Genomic DNA, 12,673 nt, shown 5'->3' on the forward strand with positions numbered 1-12,673 from the left:
ATTATACAGCGCATGTAGCCTCAAAATGTAAAATAGTAAATGTTTCTATGCAATATTGTGATTTTCACTTGAAGCCCTCGTTTGAGCTAAGGCTTATGGAGCATAACTGGACTAAAGTAAATATCCGTAGCCTATATTTCCATAAACCTCTAAATTCCGCATCATTTCTCAGCTGCGTAAGTCTACAATGGCTCAACGCCGAGCTCAGACACTGGGTGGGGTGGACCCTGCTAGGGTTAGGCCTTGCTACCTCCCCATTTTGACTGGAGTATCAGATCTTCCTTTTAGGTTTACAGATTAGTCCAGTCCAGCGGGCCACCATGCTCTAGGACAGGGCTTTCATTTTGCATTCTATTGCATCTGACAGATGTAGCCTTGGTTCTTGGACCGAGGGGCCAGGTACCAGCGGTTTGTTAGTACATGGAGCCCATAGGTGGCCGTATTTGTCCGTCTGTCCATTTATTCTCAGTTAAGTGTCAAGTATAGGATTTAGCCCACAGAATGGTGGTCTGACCTAACAAAGGCTGGCCTCAGCCATATTTTTATTTTTTATTTTTAGGCTTAGGAGATGGAGCGATCATGAATACTACGTTTACACTGTTTTTATGTAGATGTAAGAGAGAGCACATGATCTAGCAAAAGCATTCCTTTTGGAAGTGGCTTATTCACGAAAGGTGACTGTCTTTACCAAGGGTAAACAGGGAAAAGGTTCACGCTGAGGAAGGGCAGCAAAGCCATTGACAACAAAAGCTACTTCACCATTGTCCAGCTGGCTGGATACAAAGCATATCTAAAGTGGTAGATTTATTTCTTGATAAAGAACACCCATCAAGCCATCTGGCAAAAGTCGTTATGATTATGAGCAAGTAGAATTTTTGTGAAGCAGTTCAAGCGGTGTTGCTCTTTTCCCGGTGATTGCCTGACCCACACGGGCAGCTTAATATTGCTTCAGGTGGCTTTGTGGTTGCACTCACAGAGCTCTGTGGCACTTTACCTTGTAGCCATACTATTAAAGGATATGACCTGTGACACACAAATAGCTCTGGCAACAAGCTGTAAACCCTAAATAGGAATCCTTGCCATCCAGTGAACAGTACAAAAGGAACCAAAGTCCTGTGACACAACAGTAACTCATCGTCTAGCGATGGAGTACCCACCGGCTGCCTGCTAGAGCCATAGGTTGAGCTGCTGCCCCTGATCCAATGCAGGAAAGGCTCCTCTTAGAAGCCACATTTAGAGTTTCTCTTGAGCCGTGGCTGAAAGCGTTAATTCTACTTAGTGCCATTTGTAAGGAGTCCACGTTCTATCCCTCACCTGCTCTCACCTATAGGGTTCTACATAGTCTCTATTCACGGGCACACACCATATCTCTGTCAGCGAGCTTGAAGTGAGTCCGCACACAGACGAAGGCTCACACTGACAGAATGGTGCTGCAATGCTGCATGAGAACAGCTAGCACAAGCAGCCCCGTGTTCCACACCACAATAGTTCACTGCCACAGAGACTGATGTATTCATCCAGGGTGATTTCAAGTAGCATTTCTCTAACGTTCTATGTTACTTCACAATTATGTGAGATGGGTTTGGGATATTTTCTCTTTTTCTTGGGATTTCCACTTGGTTGAGAATTTATGATATGCTTAGACCGGACTTGGAACTGGATTATTTACCAGACTGTGTTGGGGTGGGGGTGGGGTGGGAAGCTCTAGGTTGTGTAGTAACCTAGGGAAGTTCTGACACTGCGCTGGAGCTTATGGGTGTTCAGAGTCCGTTAGATGTGGCTTTGTTTATTCAGCACTGGACACCTTTGTATGTTGGCTTTCTGGGGCAGACCAGACACCGTCCCTAGATTGCTTTCCTGGCTGGACCACTCCATCAATTTTCCAACAAGCTTTTAGATTATTATATCAAGAAACCAGGTTCTTTATTTCACCTCGGTGAACATGGGTATTTATGGAAAATTGATTCCCTCCCCCATTCTTTTTTTTCTGCTTGGAATATGAGAGTGAGGCAGCTCTCCAGAGGCAAAAGCGAATATGTTGAAGTTCTTAATCCAGCTCACAAGCTCGAAATCATGTCTGCCTACAAGACACGCACAACTCCTTCATTGGCTGTTAGCAGCCTGCAACTGGAGCACGCCCATTAACAGTCCTGTGCCGGGAGTCATGGCACTCTCACCAATAATGTCCTCTGCATCAAGAGTCTCAGCACGTAGAAGGATGGACCAAAAGTTCATATATCCAGATCCAGAAGTAGATTTCTGGAAAAGTAAACTCTACAATGTGAGAGGTAGGTGCTCCGCTCCATTGTGAGAAGGTGTCTCAAAAGGGTAATAGAGCAGTGCTGAAACAGATATGCTTGCCTACATAATCCTGATGTAACTTGTGCATGTACTGGCACAAATTCACCACGAGGGCCAACAGTTGGGCACCCCAATTTTTCAATCGCATTGTCAAACATGACAGATGCACTTGGAAGTCAAGTCCCATGGTACTCTCATATCCGGTTAGTTTTACACCGTGTCTATATTTCGGGTATCCGCTTGATAAAACGACTACAGCCATATTGCATCCTCCGCATTGAGAGCCTTTGAAGAGAAGCTTCTCAGCAACACTGCAACTATTTGTCAGCAGTAGCTTTTTCCATGACAGCCTCATACATAGCGAAACAGAGTAAATAGTCTGGCTGCAAACAGCATAAAGCTAGCTGTTACTGTTTTCTCACATAGCACTGCTGTGCTGCTAGAAGAAAGGAGAGGCCTAGGGCACAGGGTACTAGGCTAACCTCTGTTACACAATCCAATTCAATCAAATAAAGCCAACATTTTTCAAAAAAACAAAATAAGAACTCACTAGTATTTTTCTGTCATCAACAAAGAGACAACTGTTCTACAGTGCAAGTATGCTGCCCATAATTTACGTGGGAGGTCATACAAAAGAGCCTTCCCATATCTATGCATGTCAAAGGATTATATTGTATAGCAGTACCGTTCAGAAACATATTATGTCGCTCAGAAAATATGTTGTGTTTAAAGTGGTGCTTTAAAAACTTCCACTCAGTGTTTACTATGTGGCTGGATTATAGGAAGAGCAGGTGCAATTATGCGACAGAGTTGCCTTAAATATCTGACAAGAAAAGATATATTATACGGCAGAATGAGGCATATTTCATGACAGTATTCCTGCATGCACGAAATTACTCCTCGTTAATAACAGTTCAACACTCAAATACAGCTATAGGCAATTGAAAAGTGACCAGTCAACTGTTCCTAGGGACCTTCAATATGTGGCACCACTTTTTTAGTAATTTTGATACGTTAAAGCTGGAATCAATTTTATTAGGTAAATTGTCAAACTATGCAACAGATAATATGTGGCAAATGCGAAAAATCCATAATTATGCACTAAATGCCTCATCCGCGGAATCACATAATTCCAGTGGTCCTGATTTTAGGCAGATTAGAGATAGTCGGTTAAGGAGGTTTTGACGCTATGTAAACCATTTAAGTTCCAAGTCATCAGTTCTAGGTCTCTCGACAAAACAACTTATCAGCATTGTCACCAGAATTGAATTGGCATATTCCTTTGACAGATGGAAATTCTTCAAAGATCCCGGCCCTTGTTACGACCAGTTGTTAAATTAGCCACCTAAAGGGCTATAATACCCTCTCCGCTAGCCGGTATGCATACAAAATACTCAAAAAAGCTTAAAATGGAGCACAATTCCTCATATGTAGACCTCTTATCCACTCTACCTCCACTCTACCTCCAATCTTGTTCTTGGTCCCCCCCACTTATATCTATGTCCCCTCTTCTCCCCAATGCTGCCCCTCTACTGTCTCCTCGCTCATCCTCTTCCATGTTCTCCTCACCCTCCACCCAGGGGCATAACACAGGCCCCTGCAGGCCCCGCGGTGCGGGGGGCCCAAAGCTCCAAGGGGCCCCCTTGGCACTGCACTCTGGCCGGGGAGCTCCTGATTGAGCCCGGAGGGGGGCCCCTCTACCTACCGTGCAGGGAGGCCCCCTCAGTTTTCATTACGCCAGTGCCTCCACTTCCTCTTTCATCGGCTCAGTCTGCTTACACATCAAGCCTCCTAGTGGCTCCAGGTGCAGAGGATAGGGAGGCTGCCCTTGCACTGTCCCTAACTCGCCTCTGGAATAGCATCCTCTTGGACATGTGCAACAATCCCAACCTCATGCACTTCCCGTTTTAAAAGTAAAAGCATGCTTATTTTGACCTCTTACACTCCCAGTTGTCCCCCCGACCTGCCTGCATTTTGATGAAGCAATGTAGTCGGATGTATGACGTTACGACGCATACTTTGACAACGCGTACCGTTACAACGCTACTTTTACAACGCAAGTCGTTACAACGACTTGCGTTGGGGGGCGCTGGATAGTAAATAGTTTTATTTACTATTCCAACTCCAGTCCCCGTGGACTCTAGGGAAGGAGTTGGATAGTAAATTAAACTATTTACTATCCTGGAGCGCGCCCCAGCGCAAGTCGTTGTAACGACTTACGTTGTAAAAGTAGCGTGGTAACAGTACCGCGTTGTTAAAGTTTTGTCGTAAAGGATGTTCCACAATGTAGTCTACCTTCCAGTGTAAAGGGATGCCCCCTAAGCAATCAACTGAGCCTTCCAAAGAAAAGGATGCCCGTGGCTTGTAAAATGCTTGCAAAACAATGGCAAAGAATGATACGTCCAAGTCAACCACGACCACTTGCAGACCTGGCATGTTCCCCAGTCTTGTATATTTCATTATAAAACCAGGACTACAAGTCCCAGAATTTAAAGTAAAAAAACCTAGCCTGGATCAGCTCATCACTCACGACCTGGGACGCCTGGTAGCCATACACTTACCCAGGAAATTCACCTGCCTGAAAATGTGAAATTCATGCCAAGTAGATCTTGATGTGACCTCTCGGCTACCGAAAAAGTAAGTAACCTTGTTGCTTCTCATAGGTGCCTAGAAACAATTGCGTTACGTAGTATGCGCTATACAAACAAAATGAACATTGAGCAACACGAGACTAACACTTCCTGTACTCACTATATTGAGGCAAGCTCTCCATCAGATCCATCACTTTGCGACTTCTCCCTGCCACATTGTGATCCCGTTGTGCCTGCTAGTGAGGTTGTAACCAATTTGAGCACTTCGCATGAAAGAAAAGGAAGGCGCAGAGCGGATGCCAGTGCAATGCATTGTGGGAACAGTTGTTTCTGGCTGTGAAGTAATGCAGCCCTGACCACAAGAGCCAAGTGCTGTACTCCGCCTAGCTTCCTGTTTTTCAGAGCGCTTGCTTCTGTTTAATGCCGTTCAGTACAAAGATCTGATCGGAAAAGTGGGCAGTGTGCAACCTTTTCTCACCACACAATGCATAAAAAGTGAAAGCGCTTTGTGCAAAAAACAACACAAGATTTAGGAAGGACTAGTCTGCATTTGCATTAAAAAAAGAAAACAGACCTCAAGTGATTCCTTTTCAAAGGCAAATTTTTGGCCATCCCTAATAATTTTTCCTAGCATTCTGCCACTCTTAGATTTATTTTCCCTTTATACAAACAAGTCTACAAGTCCAACAAAACTCCCGCTTGGATGGAGTACTCTCATCTGACAACTTGAGAACTTGAGATAAAAATGTGTTTTTACTCACTAATTTTTCCGATTAGTGAGTGTTTACCCTAAACAATATCATCAGGGATGGATGGCCTGGTGGGATTTTGTACACACCTCAAAGAACAAGGATGGCAAAGGGAACTGTTCATAACTGTGAACAATATGTAGACACAGTGGAGGCAAAGACACATGGCTTGATACTCACTAAAGTATGCACTTCAATTTGCAAGACACTGCGATATATTTTGTAGAAATGAAAATTTCCATTTGGCACAGTGCATGTAGCAATTAAATGTAAGTGGCTGGTGGCCTAAAAGTGAATGCCAAAGGCAGGATTACGGCCAGTTTGACAGTGTGGAGCGTGTGATAATAATATAAACCAGATACATTTAGCATAGGGGTGTACAACATTTTTATTGACAAAATGTGTGAATTTTCGAAGGTACGAAATGTTCCACAATTTTTACACATGCGTGACTGACTTAATATCTCCTGGAAGGCCAGGTTAAGAATAAAAGTCTCGCAGGCATTTTCTACTTGAGCCAGTCCCCTTGCTGGTCTCTCATATAGGGTTTTAATGAGAGGCAAATATTCACGCTCAACTATTACACAAGATGCTTCAAAATTAATGGTTGCCTAATTTTCACAACATTTTGCTCTTCCCTAAATTTATCATTACTCAGATTCAAAAGTGAGAAAACTACTGTAAGCCATATGTGCCCATACCTGACCAATAAAGGCATTGGAAAGATAGCACCATCACCCCGCTGAACTGCACCAATGAAAACACACCGAGCACTTTGAGGCACATGTTTTTCTTGAAAAAGGCAACCCACCAGGACTTCACATTTCCTCTGGTAACCCTAAGATCTGCAAATGTGCATAGCCAACATGCATGTTACCATCAACTTCTGCAGTACTCTAATCTTAACACGACATATGTCATAAGCAAATTTACCCTTATTACCAAAGTCCTATTTAGTGACTAGGCAACAGAATTTTGCTAATCAGACGCCCCGGCAGACAAAAGATCTGGATGCTAGGCAATTTATTAAAACGCACACTGGTTGATTTCAGATTTCTATATTTAATGCTTACAGGAAAGAATAAATGTCCCTCTCAAATTTCTAGGTTCCTAGGGCTAGATCAGCTATTTTTGATATATCAAGTTCATGAGCAGCAAACCACCCAACAGTTGTTTATGTTGCTTCTGTTCTACTAACTTGGATTTTTCTTTATTTGCAGGAATTCTTACGGGCCACCCTAGTGGAATATGAAGCATTTACCACAACAATAAGAAACAGACCGGTAGCAACAGCTCGAAAATCCAAGGACCACACTATAATAAACAGTAAGGAGGAGCAAGATGAGGACTATACTTCTCCAAACCCTTGGGACAGTGGAAAGCAAGCCCTCCTCATCCAACTGGGTGGGGGGGGGTGCACCGGGCCGCAGCTCGGGTCACAAGGCTTGTAACGCCGTCAGGTGGTCGTGCTGTGGGTGGCTGCGGGATTCGGCACCTGAGGTCGTGCTCCGGTGAGTTAGAGGCGAGGCAAGGTGAGTGCCACCCCAAACGCCCCACCCCTCCCTTCGGGTCTCAGCACGCAGGCCATGGCCCGTGTGGGATCCCGTCTCGGTAGCAATTTCCCAGGCATGGCCCCGCAGGGTCATCGTGAGAAATTGGGACGAAGGCAGCTTAGGGGTGGTGGGGTTTATGCTACACGGCATCTCGCCACGCAGCCTTTTACCGCAAACCGAGGAGTATGTTTAGCTCCTCTCGCTACCATCGGGCACAGTCCCTCCCTGCATCTGCACCCGCAGGCTAGAAAGGCAACGCTGCAAGGGGCACCATGGGGAGCAGTGGGCCCGACTGCGGATGCGCTCGTAGAGCGGGGGGCTCACATCGCGTCGAGCAGTTACCACAAGAGGAAAGATGTCCCTAGATGGGATTCAGCTCTTTGCTTACCGCTCTCAGGGCCTTTATTTCAAAGACTCTTCAGCGTGTCTGGGCGCCAAAAAGGCAGGATCTGCTTCCAACCATTATGGCAATATGTCCTAAGCCCGTTTGTTGCACATTGAATCTGAGGGCGGATTGCCACGATTAAACACATCCCGTGCCCCAGCGAATAAGCGCCGCCCTTGCTCACGCGAACCGGGTTGGTTTCAACACCCGCGGGACGCGCATCATTGTGTAGCCCTTTACCTGGGGACGCCAACAAATAAGGCCTATTCCTAAGAAGCAGAATGTCTGCGGGCGCCATGCGGGGTTTCCTCCCTCTCGGAACCCGGGCATCCCTGCCCTCACATCATCCCTGCCTACCTCCTAGGAGATTCTGAACAGGAGAAGCAGCTTCCAACTCCCTAGACAGCAAACCTTGTCTGAGGTCGCTAGGACCTTATATGGTCTGCTAGTGGTTGGTACATGTGTACACTGATTGGTGGTTGTATCTGGTGTTTATCTGGTGTTTCTATTGAATTAGGGTTAGTGTCCTCATTGGTTGGGTATTTGAGGGTTCTAATTGGTTTCTAGGTCTGTGATTCAATGAATGTAGGGTTGGGACTAGGGCTAGGGTTATGATTTCTATTGGAAGTAGGGACTAGGGCTTCCTATGTTATTGGTTGTTGGTGGTAGGGTGGGACTAGGGCTAGGGTTAGACCATTAATTGGAAGTCGGGATTAGGGCTTCTGGTGTGATTGGTTGCTGGACTAGTTGTGGGACTAAGAGTAGGGTTAGGCTTTCTATTGGAAGTAGGGACTAGGGCTTCCTGTACCATTGGTTGCTTGGACTTGGGTTGGGACTACTGGTAGGGCAAGGGCCTTTATTGGACGTAGAGATCAGGGTTTTTGAACTGATTGGGTGCTTGGACTAGGGCAAAGATTGGCTGTAAGGTCCTGGTGTCCTATTGGGTCTAGATTTTAGGGCTAGTGTTGTGATTGGATAGTGTTAGGGCTACGGTTCCCATTGGCTGAAGGGGGTCACCTGATTACAAGGGCAATAAAAGGCCAGGGTCAGGGCGTCTCAGCCCAGGCATCGAGGCTAAGGGCTGAGAGGACAAGGGCAGCTGCCTGTTTGAGCCTGTTAAGGTCGATGAGGACAAGGTCAGATGCCTGTTTGAGCCTGTTTCAGACTGACCAGGGCCAGCCCACATTATCCACATACACAAACTTAAGGTACTATGGATCTATCACGTTCTTCTAATTTAGCATTTCCAATGAACTACCCTATTTCTCAGCCTATACATGTATCAATATATCCTCTACATCCACTCTCATTTATCCCAAACCCCATACCACTACTAGAACCCCCAAAATAACCCTTTCTTGACTCTCTCCTACCTTGCTCCTCCTTGTATCATCTGACACCTCTTTCCACTATACCTAGCCCCCAAAACAAACCTTTCTAAACTCTTTCCTCTGACTCCCCCCTCCAAAACTCCTTTTTACTAATCCAAAAGCCTACTCCTACTGCTAAGACCTAAAAACAAAACAATAACAATCCTTCACCCTTTTATCCCTCCACTATCCTTTTCAATCAAAATTAACAGACTAACATGTTCACTTCTCAAATTCCATATTCAACTATACAATTTCACCACTAATCCTTTATGGGTCCCGGGGGGGTGTGCTTTAACACCCCATCAGGGGTAACAAGTGCTATATGAATGCAAACCTTTCTTCCCCTTTTATCCCTCCGCTATCCTTCTCACTCCAAATAACTGACTAATATCCACCACTGAGTTTACTTTCATATTTCACCATACTAATTCACCACTAATCCTTTATGGGCTTTCCGAGTAGTGTGCTTCAACACCCTTCAGAGGTAACAAGCGCTATATAAAAGTAAACCTTTTTCCCTCCTCTATCCTTTTGCTATCATTCAAATTCCAAATAACTGACTAAAGTATCCACCAATTAAAAATGTACTTGCATGTTTAACTATACTAATTCAACACTAATCCTCTATGGGTCCCGGAGTAGCGTGCTACACGCCGAAAAAGCGCTTTGACGCCTCGTTAGGGGTAGTAAGCGCTATATAAATGCAATTACAATACAATACAATACTCCAAAGCCCTATGGTCAGGTGAAAGTACCACCCTCCACTCAACATGAAGGGAGCTCAAGAGGATGACAACCCTGCTCCACATCAATAGGGACACCTGAAAACACCACACTGAAGAAAGTGCCCCGCTTGGGGCAGACCCGGGTCACTGTAGACCACCTCTCAGCCTTCCATACCAAATGAAGAGTCACTGGAGAATATATACCAATAGCTGTTTATTTGCATACACTCAGAGCGGAGCCCCATCTGCACAGTCTCTGGGAACGGTACAGAGGGAACTAAAGATCAGCAAGGATAGAGATACATTATGTCATTTCATTATTGGTTTAAAGCACACCCAGAGTAGAATTTTCCAGGCACATGCAGCAGCACAGTAAAATAAAAATAAAACAGTATCTGCTCTCGAAACTCAGCACACTCCAAGGTCGTTGCACCCTAAGCTGCGATAACACTACCAGACAGGTGGGTGACAGCCTCTATCTAGTGGGAAAGCTATGCACTGGTATTTACAGTTCTTTATTGCAGAAACAAAACTCAGCAAAGGGTATTTCTCAAAAATAGCAAGGAATATTTTCGATTGTCTTTCAAAATGGCGTCTAAACAGAAAATGGTGCAACGAATGCTAACTTATTCAAGGCATTGCGTAAGCATTAACTAACAACACTACGGTCAATGAAAGAATGAGTGTGAGGTGAGGGTAACATGGCTCAGATCCCAGAAGGTCAGCTTAAAGCAGCGCACTCCACTCAATAAGAAACAAGCTTAAGATGAGAGCAGGAATACTCCAAACCCATAGGGACAGTTGAGCACCATACTAATTTTGGCTTCTGTGGACCCCACTTAATCATTACTGTAATTCAGAGACCCACACTGAATCATTATTGAAAACCTGGGACCCCACTGAGGTTATTATTGGCAAACAGAGATCCTGACCTAAGCAACTGTGATTTTTTACAGCCCAAAACAAAACACGGAAATATGGAAACAAGCATTCTTCAAACAAGTATACAAATGATGCATTATTAGAAACAAATATTTTTAGAGAAACTTGGAGCTTTTCTAAATACAACTGAGACCACCCATCGTCCATATTATCATCTGTTTGACTGCTCCCACAAATCAGTTTGAGGATACCAACTTAGTTTTTAGACTCCAATTTTAAATTCCTTCATATTTACAGAATATTTTAACATTTTCGTTTAAATTTTGCTTCTTTATTTATATACACCTTAATGATCTGTTATTTTTTTAATTTTCTAATCAGTTGCAACCCCCAAGCGCAGGAGTTGTAGGCCCCCTCAATGGTCTGAGGGATCGTGGTTTTCTATATCCCAATCTTCAGGTATAAGCATTAAATAACCCCAGCCACTGATCATATGGACGACCTGTGCTCGTCGACAAGAAGTAAGGAGCAATAATCTACATAGCAATAAATCATTAAAGATTTTCAGTACAAGCAATAAAGAAAATGTATGTGAGTTAAAGGTTTTTATTTTCAAATCTTTTAGTCTTTCATCTTTTTATTCATTAGGTATTAATCTTTAGCTTTCAGCATTAAAAGTTTATATAATCCATCTATTGATGTTTGTTTATGAAAGAGAACAACATTTTCATTAGAATCACAGTTAATATAGTAATAATATAGCAAGTCTGTTCTATTAAGGAAAATTCCCTATTCTAAATTAAGTTGGAATAATGAGAGAAAAAGGTGTCAGTTATAACACCCATAAAAATTACTGATGAGAGAATCGGTGAACAAGAATTGAGCCTGTTGCATACTAAGCTGGAAAGTATTCTCAGCCCAAGTTATCAGCAGACAATTCAGCAAAATCTAAGTAAGGCAACCTCTCCTGAATAAAGGCATCTGAAACTCAAAGACGAGTCACCAGTCAGAGAGTCGGGAAGGAATCCTAGAATTTAGCTGTTACTCTAGGAACATGCACTTATATAAACTCACAATTCTAAGTTGCAACATTATTTATTCTGTCTTCTTCATTCTCTAATACAATTTCAGTAAAATCATGGGAATAGGCAAAATTCCCATTTTCTCACAGGTGCACAATATAGGCTTTCAGACATCGAACATTTAAAAGATATATCTTGATGTTTTGAGATCCAGACAGTTCTTCCCTTAAATCATTCTTCCGGTCACCACCTTTTTCTCTCTGTGAGAACTCACTATCTGTTGTCTAGTACATAACATACCTATCCACTAGCTAACTGAAGGCTTCTGGAAAAATACATTTGAAACAAAGAGAAAAAAAACCATAAGCAAACAACTATTCAATGTGAAAAACTGGCCTTTTTCAGTGTCAATGCATTATTTTGCAGTTAACATGGCGTGGACAGTTAAGCTAACTTAAATCAGCACTTTTATTTATTTGCAGGCCTATGATATAGAAATACACTTACCCACTACAAATTTAGCATTTAGAACAAGCTTTACTCAAACGTAAACTCTGCACATCATTAGTAAAAGCATTTTGTACACAAATACAATTTGTCTCAACAGGACCCTGGACCACAGGCTAAGAATTCTAGTTTAAGGTATTCTAACAGACAATGTCCTCTTCTTGGGTACCATCAATGATAGGACAGAATTTATCAAGTACCAAATCTATGGCCAAATTCAAGCAGCACAACAAAGGGCTTCACTGAAAATGAGGCACTTTTGGAGCTTCAAAGCATTTTTAGAAATAGAGGCTGTGCTAGTTACTCCTCTGTGCTTGCCCTTTTCAATCGCTGAACCCATAGTCGCCTCATTTGTACCCGGTACTTATTAAAAAAAAGTGCAGTGGCCAAAAGCTTTTCTTGAGAGCCTTCCTCAAGCAATGCCAATCCAGAGGTTGTCAAATACCCGAGCTGCCCATTTACGATTTCACCTAAAGCCCATGTTCTCTACCACACTACATTTTCTGCACCTTATATGATTTTTGCTGGTTGTTTTTCAGCCCTGCTTTCTCCCTTTGTTACTGTTTTCCTGTCTTACTATTCCTT

General features: G+C 43.5%; 1 protein-coding gene across 4 annotated transcripts in view; it reads right to left on the reverse strand.

The window, feature by feature from the left end:
* The window catches only part of UTRN (utrophin), a 1,497,630-nt gene that overhangs the window by 1,316,208 nt on the left and 168,749 nt on the right, over nt 1-12,673 (reverse strand). Inside the window, exon 1 of one of the 4 annotated variants that reach the window (XM_086927283.1) lies at nt 5,053-5,138. The exons of the other annotated variants lie outside the window; for them this stretch is intronic. Coding sequence (XP_086783409.1) covers nt 5,053-5,083 — 31 coding nt within the window. The 5' untranslated portion in view covers nt 5,084-5,138. Of the gene's footprint in view, nt 1-5,052; nt 5,139-12,673 lie in introns of those variants that run through there. 4 annotated transcript variants of the gene reach the window in all.

Source organism: Lissotriton vulgaris, chromosome 6, assembly GCF_964263255.1.
Source record: "Lissotriton vulgaris chromosome 6, aLisVul1.2, whole genome shotgun sequence".
Classification (NCBI taxonomy): Eukaryota; Metazoa; Chordata; class Amphibia; order Caudata; family Salamandridae; genus Lissotriton; species Lissotriton vulgaris.